Source organism: Ziziphus jujuba, chromosome 1 (assembly GCF_031755915.1).
Source record: "Ziziphus jujuba cultivar Dongzao chromosome 1, ASM3175591v1".
In the NCBI taxonomy this organism is placed as follows: Eukaryota; Viridiplantae; Streptophyta; class Magnoliopsida; order Rosales; family Rhamnaceae; genus Ziziphus; species Ziziphus jujuba.
The window spans coordinates 445001-459070 of NC_083379.1; the positions used below are offsets into that span (position 1 = coordinate 445001).

The following is a 14070-nucleotide window of genomic DNA, read 5'->3' on the forward strand; positions in this document are numbered from 1 at the left end:
TTCTGTTGAGCATCTAGCACTAAGCTGTATAAGTAGTGAGCATTTGCAGGCCCTGTACTTTGAACCATCCTAGAGAATGCACTCTTTTCATTTGACAACAGTTTTTCTGGGGAATCATACTCTAAAACCTGAGAGAAAAGATTGAAATTTTGAATTAAGAATGGCTGACTTGGAATTGGAACAAGCTGATGAATTTATGTCAATCATGCATGTTGTTGATGAAGGTTCAGGTGTTATGTTCCGACAACCAAAAAATCTTACAAGCAGTAGCGGAGAAATACCTTGTTTAGGATTTTATGATGAGGTAAGGACTAATAAGGACAAACCTGACCAGCATCAAGAACAAGAATTCGATCACTGTCGATTATGGTATTTAACCTGTGAGCAATAATCAGCATTGTGCATGATTTGAATTCTTCACGAATAGTTTTCTGAATAAGAGCATCAGTTCCAACATCAACAGCTGAAGTCGCTTCATCAAGAACAAGAATCTTTGATCTCCGTAGCAGTGCTCTGGCAAGACTTATTAACTGCCTCTGTCCAACACTAAAATTCTCCCCTCCCTCCAAGACCTTGATAAAATTAAAGACATATTTTAATTATCATTTTTCTCAGCTTATTCTATAACAAGGTTAAAAGTATGAAGAAAAGTCATTCAATTGAGAATTTAGGACATTTCACAGTTAAAACTGGCCCTCATTTCTGTGTTCAAGTAAACGAACTATTCTTTGAATTACTGTAAATATTTGAGATGGATGAAACATTCTGACATGGCATTTGAATTATTTCAGATGTGAAATAGGTGTCCTACTACTCTCTTTTGAACAGAAGCCATGCTAAAATTAATTAGATTTTACAGGTTATACCTCAGCGTCCAGACCAAATGGATTTCCTCTAATAGCATCTTTTAGATGTGCTCTCTCTAAGGCCTCCCAGAGGTCAGCATCATTATGTTCACAGAAAGGGTCAAGATTAAATCGTACAGTTCCTAAGAAGTAAAGCATATAATGACTGTTAGAATGATAAACTTTCAGAATTTAGGTTTCATTAGAACATATTGCAGAAATAAAATGACAATACTCATTTTGTTCATGGGTACATTTGTATTATGAACTTAAGCCTACTTTACACATTACTAGATAAGCTCATGAAAAATATAGAGGATTGAATAGGAGAATTCAGATCATGGTAGTTAAATAGAGGAAGCCCTTTTCTACGTTGCATACCTGAGAAAAGAACAGGTGACTGTGGTATGATGCTTAGAACTTTTCGCAAATCTGTCAATCCAAACTTAGAAATGTCACAACCATCTATCAAGATTCTTCCTTTTTCCATTTCAACAATTCGAAATAAGGCATTAATCATGCTAGATTTCCCAGCACCAGTTCTTCCAACTATTCCAACCTTTTCACTTGAAGAAATATTAAAGGACAACCCATGCAATACTGGAGGAAGGCCAGGCCTGTAACGAAGGATAACATCCTCAAACTTAATTGTTCCAGATGATGGCCATGCTGGTGGGGGACGATGGCTCTCGATTATAGCTGGAGCCTCAGAATGCAAATCAATATAGGTACCAACACGCTCAACCGAATTTAAACTATTTTCGGCTCTACTTGCTTGTCTCAGAACACCACTTAATCAATTTGTGATATTTAGGGTATAACTGAGAAGAAGACCCATTTTAGAAGCAAATTCTACCCGGTTTTCTGCTCTTCCATTCTGCAAGACAGCAAAGGTTGCTGTCAACCAAATCATGATGCCTCCTAATGTTTCCAGTCTTATGGAAAGCCAACGATTTGAACTAAAATTGGCAAGGGTGAATCTGATATTATTGTCCATGGACCGTCCATTAATGTTGGCCATCCTATCATATGCCTTGTATGCACGAATGCTTGACAAACCATTTAATGCTTCCCCAAATTGTGCATAAACAGGAGACCTTGTAATGGAATCCAAGCGTTTCACTTCACAAGATGTGCTCTATATACATTTCATGATTAGAATAAGGACAAACAACATGTTTATCCAAAGTAGTTAGGAACAAAAAAGTGTACATAATTCAGATTCATAGAAATATGAAACATTATTGGTTACTTTTCTACCTTCTTCTAGCTCAAAAGTTGTTTGCTGTTCCCTACTTCTAGCATTAAGACTGGTTCTAAATCCAATTAGATAATAAAGTGATTTTGTCTTTTCTCTTTTGCTGACGTTATTTGCATTGTGTATGTGTTTTTTTTTTTTTTTTTTTTTTTTTTTTTTTTTTTTTTTTTCCTTTGAGAATAAATTTCTTGAATTAGGATTCCGCTAGGGTGAATCTACATTTAGTGACTAATGCTTAATCAATCTCCCATACAGATGATGTAATCCCAGACTGCCAACTGTTTTATAGTATGATAAAAAGTAGATCTATAAGATAACTAACTTGATTTATACATAATTGATGTGTGAGTATCAATAGATAAAGAAAGATATGAACAGATAGGTGAGAAAGTTTCTGAGAGTGCAAACTTTTAAGATAAAGATGACTGAAAAAGACAGCAGAACATCAAAAATACCTGATAGTATAGATAAGCCGCATAAAACAATATCAGAAGTGGCATGATGGCCCAGAGAGATATTGTGCTCACAATTCCGATCAAAATAAAGGTTGAAAGGAGCTGAAACAGTTGTCCCAAAAATGCATTTGCAAAATTTGCAACATTGCGATCTATATCACTTAAATCCTTGGAAAACCTATTGATGATCCGTCCAGTGGGATTAGTATGGAAGAAAACCATTGGAGCTCTTAGTATCGAATGTAGCATGGTATCATGCAATCTTTTAGCTGCATGAAGACTTGACATGATTAACCAATAAGAATTTGCCAATGTCACGGACACCTGAATCAAATAAAGGTGTAGTAAGCTTTCAGACCATGTGATAATATTAAGCTTTCTTGTGCAATACCTTTCATTTCCACCCCACCCCAAACCACCCTGCGCAAACCACCACCCCTCCCCCCCCTCAACAAAAGAATAAAAAATGAAAAAACAGTAACCAAAAAGTGAAAGTGATATTATATAATCTTTCTTCTCCAAATATCCACAATAAAGTGTTGCTAGTACATACAGGTGTTCATGGAGGTTTCATATAATTCTAATTTCTGATGGTAGCAAGACAAACATACTCTCATTGAGAATAAAAGAAATTGAAACAAATGAAGAATTGAAGAACAAGACAAAAAGTAGAAATAGTATGAGCATTTACTAGAAGATGAGTTAAACTTGTGAAGTAAAACAGCTTCCTGAATATTTACCAACTATTGACACACCTGGCCAGATGAAAAAAGTGTATATATGAGAATGTAGAATCCTGGTCTATAACTCTCTGAAGTGCTCTGATCTGTCCAAAAACTTAACCAAGTACTGCTTGAAATTCGAAGAACTTCTGTCAATACATAGAATATAATAAGAATCACTACGACCCATACGCCTCCTAATGCATTTTTGTACCTGAACATGGAATGACCAGTAACATGTCAATTCTCAAGTTAAGTTGGAAATACTATCACTGTAGGGAAAGAGGCTCAAGCTCTAAACTTTACCATCCCTACAATAGAAAAGCACGCTATGGAACTTGTAAAAGGTGCATATATATATATATATATATATATTTTTTTTTTTAATGATAAAAATATTATACTGCATAAGAAAATAATATTACAGTCCCCATAAGTAAAGAGAATTTATCTGTTGAAGGTCGGGCATCAACAATGTAAATATGTTTCGTTCTATTATAAATATGAAAGCTTAATTTTTGAATCACCAATTTTATAATAATGGCCATCTTACCTTGTCAATACATTCCAACTGACAATGCCTGTTTCCCGTTCCTCTTGCTTTATTAGTACAGACTTTCCCCCATTCCCTTTCTTTGAATAGCTTCCATTTTTAACAAAGTCATCTGCAACTCCATTAGAAGCAGGTACTGAAATTTTCTGGGAATAATTCTCACTGTCAACATCTTCCTTTGATTGTTCTTCCATTTTCCCTGCATTTTCCATTAGTTTCTGGAATAACATACTATTTTTGGACAGCTCGTCAAAGGTTCCATCCTCTTTGACCATACCATCACAGACTAGGATAATCCTATCCACCTGAGGAAGAAAATGTAGCTGGTTTGTGACAAGCACCCTGGTCTTTCCTTGCAATTCTTGCTTGATGCAGTTGTTAAAAACCTGGAGACACCGATAGCTTATAAATACGAGTTCACAGATTATTTCTAAAGACTTCAAGGGCTGGGATAATAGTATTCAGAACCTTAAAAATAAAATTAGAAAATCTATATAAGTAACTGCTTTTGGATGTCTTCTGTTAACAAGAAAACAATTTCCTAGAAATTGTAACAACAATAAAAAGTAGCCTCCAGGTAATCTTATGGTGCTTGCATCAACAAGTACCTGCCGAGCAACATGAGCATCTAGAGCACTTAAAGGGTCATCAAATATGTATACATCTGAATTTGAATACACAGCTCGAGCCATGGAGACTCTCTGTTTTTGTCCACCACTGATGTTCACCCCTCGCTCTCCGATCTCTGTGAGATCACGACCCTTTAAAATTAAAAAGAAGTATTTAGTTAATTAGAGTAAAATTCCATCTTCATGGGAAACAACTGCAAACATAATTCATAAATCCACTCAACTGGAAGTAAATCTAGATCATGCTGTAACTCAGTTACATCAATAGCCTTCCAATATCGTGCAGATTCAAGTTCAGATCCAAACAGTATATTTTCACGAACCTGGTTGAGTAAAATCTTGAGTAGTTAGTAGTGCATATGGTTAAAACAGAAGGTTGTAGTTTTTGGAAATCCAATGGAGTCTTAAAATTGATATAAATTAGAGATCATAAGAAGCTAAACTCACAGTTACATTGAAAATCCATGAAATTTGAGGCACATAAGCAACAGTCCCTCGGATTGTAACACTTGAATCTGCAATGGGAGGCAGCTCGCCAAGCATTGCAGATATAAGTGTTGTCTTCCCTTCTCCAGTTCCACCAACAACTGCAACTAAGCTTCCTATTGGTATAGCCAAATTAATACTTGATAATGTGGGTTTATCTTCCTGGAAACAAGAAATATAAAAGGCTTTGAGCACCACAAGGCACAATATATTGTAAATAAATGAATTTGAAGCGATATTCAAGTTATAGTGATGTCTCACAAGGCATGAACAATTAAATCTTTAATGCAGTTAATACAGGATATCAATGCTTAAATCCCCGTACATGTATAAATGCTAACCATGCAGTTAATCAGAAATTTCCAACTGTTAACCACAAGAATGGACCTTACAACTATTAAAGTACCAAATGTTTAATAACGTAAAAATGTTATATATGTCAAAGGTTCACCTTAGGATTCCATGAAAAGTATCCATTCGTAATTGAGATGGCTGGAAGCCCTGGTTCAATAGGTGGATTTGGTTCCAGAATTCTCTCTTCAGCTAAGAATAGTTCCTCCAAACGATGTAATGATACATTTGCATTTACAACCTGTTAGACCACAGAAATTTTCACCAAACTATTGACCAAATTCACACATTATACCATCTTTCATTCAATTGCCTACCACAGAAACAAGAAACTTGATACCGTATCTCAAGACAGAAAAATTATAATCTATGTCAATGAAAAAATATCATCCAAAAGGAATACTAGAAACAACAGCAGAATATAGAATTAGACTGCCATTTATAAGTGTCACAACGAAATGATAAGTTGAGACTTCACATGCCAAATCAAAAGATCAACAGGGTGACATTTTTACTAAAATTTATCTTTGAAATACATTTTGACCTTTTGCTCTAGGTTTGTGAGAGAGTAATAGAAATTAGGTAGTTTTTAATGATAGTTAAGATGAATTTATTCCTAAAAGGAATTGGTTGTAATCTTCTTATGTTAAGGTGAGATTCTACTCTGCCTCGTTTTATCTTTTTTATGGTTTCTGATATAACTGAAACTGAGGAAAGAAACAATGAAGTTAAATGATCTATCAAGGACAGAAAAACAAAAAATTATGTAACCCTCCTACACTGGATGGGATAAAACAAATATAGTCCTTCACTTTAAAACTTGAATATATATAAATTAATGACGAAGCTTCCACACCTGACTTAATATGTTAGGTAACATGTTTAATGGATGTCTCAGTACTGAAAACAGAGAAAGAGACGTGAATGCCCTTGCAGGTGTCAAATCCCCACCAAGCAATGTGAACATCCCGAATGAGATCACTGTGACAACAACTGGGATGCTGTTTAGGATGAAACTGTTAAACTGCAACAGAAAGCATCTAATCAGAAACATATGATGATATGAGCGATAAGTACATGGTCTATGATGCTATGCTTAATTTATACTTTGAATCGTATCAGCTTAAATATACAGTTGATTGTTGAGTTTGACAATTTTATAATGCAAGATCATGCATACAGACTCATATTCAGGAAAAGGATGTGCCATTGCTGGTTTCAAATCCTCAGTTCATTTGTTCTACAAAAGTAATATGTCATGAATTTAGTATGCATAAGATGCATGTAGATGAGTCTAATTATCACAGTATTCTATATTAAAATAGAACTTGCATCTATGACCAGCTTCTTTCCTAAATATATCTGCATCTGCAATTTATGAGTATGTGCTACGTAGAAACTCTTTACGACAAGTATACAAACAACATCAATGGGCATGCTTGATACTAGCATCTCTATAATTTCATTGTATTCATCTCTAATCCTGCCCAGGATAGGGTGAAGGATGAGGTGCTGTTGGAGGTATTATGTCTCACAAGTTTTGGAGGAATATTTCATATTTTAAAATAATAGGCAACATGCAATTACATTCCATTACTGCAGATCTCTAGTTAAATGCTCTTTGTCTGGTACAGAGAATTTAAGCTATATGCAACATTAAAAATTATTATCTTACTGAAAACACAAGAGAAAATATATAAATGTCAATACTATGTTTTGTGCCATACAGCAGATAGTAGTTGTGCTTTGCGGAACCATGACAGCTCATTATCCCGTATACTTTGAATTCGAGACCGGAAGCTTGTTTCCCATGCATAACATCTGAAACATTTTATAGCTTAGTGTTTGATAATCAATGGCAATGGTGTGAAGCTAAAATACAAATAGACTAGTAGCTAAATTTAACCATACTTCACTGTATCCATGGCTGCCAAAATTTCATTCATGAGGCTAACTCTCTTATCTGTCTGCTGCAGTCCTTCCTTTGTCAGTTTTCTCATTTTGCTTATCACAATTGTCTACCCTCAAAAAGGAATTTAAAATGAATAAGAATATTATAAAAGGACAGAGACAAAAATAGATGAGCCTATATCATAAAAAAAAATAGTGAACAAAATAAAGAAGAACGATATTTGATTCTCATAATTGCTTTTAACTTGATGAGGTATAGACCAGTCCGTATATAATTAATTAAAAAAAGGAATTAAAAAAAAAAAAAAAAAAAAAACTACCTGAAGATGCTAGTATCTACCAGTTTGGGCCAAGCAATTAGATATCTAGTGATCAGAAACATATAGATATCAACTGTAATTCGCTTATGCATCCTTATGTCCGGAGTAAAAGATACTATATGCTGTAAATCTTAACTGACATAAAGCCAATCGCTCCGGGAAACTATCAACTTATTTTGTAACTTCAGCAACAGGGAAATCAAATGAGGTTGAGCAAGCAGAGACCAACAATGGGTATACTAACATAAGTGGCAGAGTTTTGAGGTTCTAGTAGAGTTTGGAAGATACTATAAGATTAAATCATTATCTAGAAAAAAAATTTCTTCTTATATGTGTGTCAATTAATTAGAAATGTGCTAGGTTTAGAAGGGAAAACAATGTTGATGCATGCAATATTGACATCACAAGACAACTAATTTAGTACAAAGAATACCCTACCTGTACAGGGAGCATGAGAACTAGAATAAGAGATCCAAAAAGTGATGCAACACCCAATTGCTGGTAGAGAAGAACTACAGAGATGGTAATACGAAAGGGAGCTGACCATAATCCATGAAGTTGTTGGCATACTTGCTGAACAATGTCGCAGTTTTCATATTAGCTATAAATCAAAATTCAATATGAACTCTCAAAAAAATACATGTATATATATATATATTGCAGAATTACAGCTAGTTATGCCCTTTCTTCTAAGGTTCCTTTTTTTTTTTTTTTTTGGGTGAATGCCTTTTCTTCTAACTGGTTTAAGAAACAATATAATTATTGCTTGCATCAAGCCAAGCAAACAAACATAAATGATTAATTCCTCATCACCACAAAGTCACCTTATATTGGTTTCTCTTGTTAAAGGGGTATAAAATTAAAGATCCACAAGCTATAACTCCCGAAAAGGACTCATTTGTTTTCTTTTTTCCCATCAAAAACATTGAAATCAGTTACCTCCTAATTGTGTTTTACTCAGTTTCCATAGTTCTTTATAAGATAAATATATCAATATTTATAATTATCCTTTCAATGAAAAGTTTTGTAGCCTTCCATATTATTGTGACCACATTCATATTTTACCACAGTGTGCTAAGAACATGCCTGAAGTGCATTAGCATCTGTTGTAATCATATTTGTAATCTTCCCAGACTGAAACTTCTTGCGACTCTCATGAGTCAGTCGTAAAGATTTTTGAAATATAGCAGCCACCTACAGTTAGAAAGAAACAAACCATATAAGAGTCCACCTGAATTTAGCCAACTCATTACCTGAGAAAGAGGAACATGTGTAAGAGAGCTAAACCAATCAAAAACAATTTAAGAGAGGATTCACCAGAGTTGATCTTAGCCGAAACCCAACACGCATAACATTCTGGAAATAATGAGATTCGCACAGCACGCCAAAAAACTGGACAAAAATTCACAAACTACTGTTACACCTTCATTGTTCATGTCTTCCATAAATTTGATGTTAAATCAGAACAAACTTTCCCCAAAGGCATAAAATCACACTAAAACAAAACCCATGCAACGAAGATCACCGTGCAAGGAATTACTGAATCATTTCTGGCTGAGGAACCTATGAAATCAAATAGCCATTATAAACCTGAAAAACGAGCACATTAAATCAATCGCATACACCTAATTTTCCCCTGCCTCCATTTTGTCCTGCTCTTAAATTTTGTCCTACTTAACACCTAATCTGCCCCTGCATATATATTTTATTTTATTGTTTTTAAAGTTCCCAATCCCCTAAAACATCAATCCAGTGCATTTTTCTGCATTTTTATACAGACCATCTCTCCTTCCTTTACATTTAATTCATTAGACTAATGCCCTATTTATCATGAATTTACACTAAAAGTGATGTAGATTCTAATGTTTTAAACAAAATAAGTAGCACCACAATAGCATGATCCAAATTAAACACCAATAATAAAAATTTTCTTTGAGTAAATACAAGACAGAAGTCATACCACTCCACAGAAAATTAAGAAGGAATAGATGTAGCCAATCCAAGCTGGATCTCCTTGTTGCATTGACTGCAGGTTGTAACAAGAGAGTTGTGAATATCATCTTTCATATGCAAAAGCTACACACCATAAAATACATCTGTTTAGAATTGTAGGTTACACTTTTGGATGGTTAGTCTACAGATTCATGATATACTGATTAAGTCATAATGTCTCTATATGGTCTTGAAAAGATTTCATAATGACTGACAATCGGGCATAGAGCTATGACAAGAGTGTCAAACTAGCCTGTATTGGGTAAGACAGACATGACAGGTAATGAAAACTTTTCCAGACAGACAAACTAACCTTTAAGAGATGGTTCAAGAGAACAGGCCCCGCAAACTGAGAAAGATCATATGCAATCTACAAGGTGAACAATGGAAAGTAGTAAGCTTCTTGAGTCACCAAACATGAAAATGGATACATTTTTGTATTCATATTGTGCATTTCAGCATAAAATACATGCACCAAAACATATCTCATGTCTTCCAAAAACGAAGATAATATTTAGATGAACTTATTTCATTTATATACCAACTGAATATTGCAGTCTGACATATTTTTTTGTAATTTATGACTGAGGCAATAATAAATATGTGAGTGGAGGTAATGCAACTTTACGAAACCAGTGGTAATTAATATAATTTAATTGAAATTCTGATTTTTTCTAAATGAAATGAAGGGTGAGGAGATGGTGAGTATGCCCATTACCTTAAAAATGGCTCCCAACCAAAACCTGCACATAAATTTCAAAAGAAGACAAACAAAATTAGATGGAAACAAAATTAGTGTCTGCTAGATGGGGTACAATATACAAAGAAAGTGTTAATAGATGCTAATATTTCATTTCAGTTAGTTAAGGACAGAAAGGCAACTTGAAAATTGTTCATGCAATTACCTCGCCCCAAGACTATGATTTAATGCTCTCAAAAGCCATGGCTTGGAACTTTTAGATTCCTCAATCCAACACCCTTGGAACCTGCAAAAGTGAAAAGTATAATGCTTGTAGAGATACAGATGTAAGAATAGAAGGAGAATCCAATGAGAAGCAGGAAAAATGAAACCTACTTTTTAATCAGTGTCTCTGTTTGGTCCCATGAGTCCAACTTCCATACATCCTTTTCAGTGATAGGTCTTTTATAGCCTTGCTGCATCAGTGGAGTCATCCATCCAAAAAATATTTCTATGCAAATGCAGCACAACATTAGTAACAAATGAAGAAAAAATTATTCAACCACCTAATCATGAAAAAGAAAAATAATACACAAAGGAAAATCAACTGCCCTGTTAAGATACTTCTACTCCCCTTCCAAACATACAAAAATAAATGGAAAAGAGGACCAGCTGAAAAAGTTGCACAACCTTATTCTTCTGCTGGCTTCAGAATAATCAAGAAAAGTACCAAGGGCTAGATAGGAAGTTAGGCACAAGGAATCAAACTTGGCAAACAACTTCGTTCTTTATTAATTAATTTTACTATTTTAACTGATTTACGCATAAATAGCATATGAACAGAACATTCAGACAGTAGAACCAACACATAGACACAAAATATGCTGATTTATAGCAGTAAAGCATTCTCAATCTAGTCAATATTGCAGTTTGTCAAGTGTGTTATATTAGCTTCATATGCATAGCGGGATACTTTCAAACAGCTTGATCGTTCAGGCTTTGGTGATGACTTAACATGTATAGTTCATATTTTCTGTTTAGTTCAAGTTTTCTGTTTGATATTATGTTCAAAATCCAATACTATTGGCTCTTGTTTCTATGGAAGAATCTTAAGTGTCTTTTGGGTTGACTTGGTATAAATAGTTGAGTCCACATCCTAACAACTTAAGCTTATGATAATGATGTCAAGTAAAAATTGTCAGTATTTGTTCCTCTAAGCAATAATTCAAAGGGTTAACTTGACTACTTACTGGAAAATATATGAACGTGCCTCTCAGGACAAATTTGCTCTCCACCAGGTAATGCTTCATATTCATTGTTAAGAGACTCAGATTGCACCATGATGTAACCCGGATATGGATCCAAATTTGGAACATAAACAACAAGAAGAATTCCAAATAAAACCTACGTGAATATCAGAAAATTAACCACAGAGCAATATGAATATGAATGAATGGAAATGGAATATAGATAAAATTTAAAATTTAAGATCTCTACCAATATACATGAGGGGGAGTTTTAGATATATAATTTGTAACATTTCCCATCATTAAATATAAATCTATTTTTGTTTTGATATATATAGTTGGAACCACTACCCAGTAGCATAATCTTTTGGGATGGCTGGTACTTTAACAAAGAAAAAAACAGAAAAAGGTGGTGGGAAACAAACCTGACAAAGAACTGTACATGTATACAGATAAAGTACATATCTGCAGAAGTAGAAAAAGGAAAAATGTATGAATTGTAGAATAACTAGAGAAGAGTTTTACAAGTTATAACTATAGAATATTGATTCCTGTACAGCGTATCATTAAGTTCTTAGTACCATTTTATAAACCTGAAATTGGAGGCCTAGAAAGAGAAAGGAACAAGGGAAAATAGAGAATGCACAACTAACATGTCATTTTATTGCTTATATTTTCTTGCAGCATTGCTCTTAGAAAAGACGAGAATTGAAAAATAAAAAAAAGAAACATCAAACTCTTGGAAAATGAAGTATCTTATTCAGTTAAAAGAAGAACTAACCTACTGTAGTAATCCGTCAAGGAAACAATGAGATTGAGGACCACAGCATCTGCTGCCAAAACATAAAGAACTCCAAACCGCACATACCACCGGAATTCCCGGATGTATATTTTCGTCTCCAATCCAATCAAGACCAGCATGGAGCACCAAGCAAGAGCCTCGATGATCAAAGAAACTATCTGTCAGAAGAAATAAATCATTTTTGCTAGTCAAGCATACCACCCACCATGTCATTATGTGTTAACAGTATTGCCTCTGTTAAAATTGGGACAGTAGTCAAATTTATTCTTCTGCTCATTCTAGCTTCCAAATCTAATTTGAAGATAACAACCGTTGGAACATTTGAAAGTAGATTCTTCATTTGGGAAAGAAAGGGCCATGTCAAGAATGCACACAGAAAAATTCCAACAACATATATAAACCATAAAGTCGAACGGTACGAAAAGAAAACTGACCTCAAATGGAGCAAAAGTAGTCTGTTCTTCCAGGTTGAAAATTGAAATACCCATCACCAACCTTAGTAACGGCTCAGCAGTGCAAAAAGCGGCCAAAATACCCAACATGTAGTTGTAGTAATTTGACCTCAGAAGAAACCTCTGTGCTTTGGAATTCTTCTTGATCAGCCATGCTCGGTAGAAGCACAGGCCCAGAAGAACCAAATGAGAAATGTTGTTCACCAGAGAGTCAACTGCACAAGGTGTGTATGTTCCAAAAGAACTATCTATTACACGGGCCCAAACCTCGTTAGATTCCGGTTTACAGTACCAAATTAGTGGCTTAAAACCCATTTTCGGTCCTCACCCAAAGATTGATGTTCACTACTGAAGGCACATCACAAAGCTAGTTAACTTTTTTAATATATAACCTCTGTGTGTCCGATAGAGGTTTGTGCTCCCTACGTGACAAAGCACAGCAGACGCTCTAACTATTCAAAAAGAATATGCAATGTCTGCAGAAAATAAATAAATAACAACATTGAGGTGAAATCTAAAGTTAAGAACTAAACAAAATTTAAAAATTTGGTAGCAAGCTAACAGAGAGACCCACTTTTACTCTTTGGATTTGCAGTGCGAGGAAACAGAAGAAACAGAGGAAAAGGAAACAAGACATGGTTGGAATGAAAAATATCCAAAAACTCCCCGAACTATACTAGTTGTAGCTTGTCAAACCCCAGGAAAAAAAAAAAAAAAAAAAAAAAAAAAGAGTCAAAAAACTACTGGACCAAGAGCAGAACTGAAGCAAAAAAATTTGGAAGGCGTTGAAGTTTATACAGCATTACTAAAAAAAAATTTGTAAAAAAAACTATCTGTCAATTGGATATGGCATAGACAACACCAATAAATATTTTATTGGAGATGCTTGCAGCTCTCTCCAAGCTGCCGTCGATGAAATATGGAAGAGAGCTCTGCACGGCACATCACTACAAAACTTCACATATATACATTGGTTGATGAATGATGATGGATAGATTATTACATGCATATATATATATATATATATATATATATACATAACGGAGAAAAAGTTTATAAAAAAAAAAAAAGAAAGGACCAGAGAGAATCAGCCTACGTCACGGCTTACGAAAGGGCTCCCTTTACATGAAGAAGACGGCACGAACGACGAAAGACAAAAAAACTTTTAAAACACACTGCACCTATTAAATTAGTATCAACATAATTGAGATTTGGAAAAGCGACCCGCTTTACAAGCTTCGGAGGTTATTTGGAAAAATACCATTTTTGGCGAGAGAGAGCGAGACAAATCATCATATCTTTTACATTTTTGACAAATGGTGAATAGCAGAAGAACAATTTTTATAATAAATGCTGCTGGGGCAGCCT

The 14070-nt window shown here is 34.5% G+C and overlaps 1 protein-coding gene across 1 annotated transcript in view; it reads right to left on the reverse strand.

Annotated features, from left to right (window-relative positions):
- LOC107416457 (ABC transporter C family member 12-like) overlaps positions 1-13701 on the reverse strand; it is a 14536-nt gene extending 835 nt beyond the window's left edge. Inside the window, 27 exon segments of the mRNA XM_016024975.4 lie at positions 1-128; positions 327-572; positions 867-988; positions 1227-1983; positions 2559-2882; positions 3314-3494; positions 3834-4219; positions 4442-4594; positions 4687-4785; positions 4910-5110; positions 5400-5540; positions 6156-6323; positions 7027-7120; positions 7211-7317; positions 7969-8103; positions 8617-8724; positions 8848-8922; positions 9491-9556; positions 9836-9892; positions 10241-10265; positions 10428-10508; positions 10598-10712; positions 11452-11605; positions 11874-11913; positions 12230-12408; positions 12685-13178; positions 13277-13701. The exon segment at positions 1-128 is cut by the window's left edge and continues 296 nt beyond it. Of these exon segments, the coding sequence (XP_015880461.3) occupies positions 1-128; positions 327-572; positions 867-988; positions 1227-1983; positions 2559-2882; positions 3314-3494; positions 3834-4219; positions 4442-4594; positions 4687-4785; positions 4910-5110; positions 5400-5540; positions 6156-6323; positions 7027-7120; positions 7211-7317; positions 7969-8103; positions 8617-8724; positions 8848-8922; positions 9491-9556; positions 9836-9892; positions 10241-10265; positions 10428-10508; positions 10598-10712; positions 11452-11605; positions 11874-11913; positions 12230-12408; positions 12685-13017 (4475 nt within the window). The 5' untranslated portion in view covers positions 13018-13178; positions 13277-13701.
- Between the last annotated feature and the right edge of the window lie 369 nt (positions 13702-14070).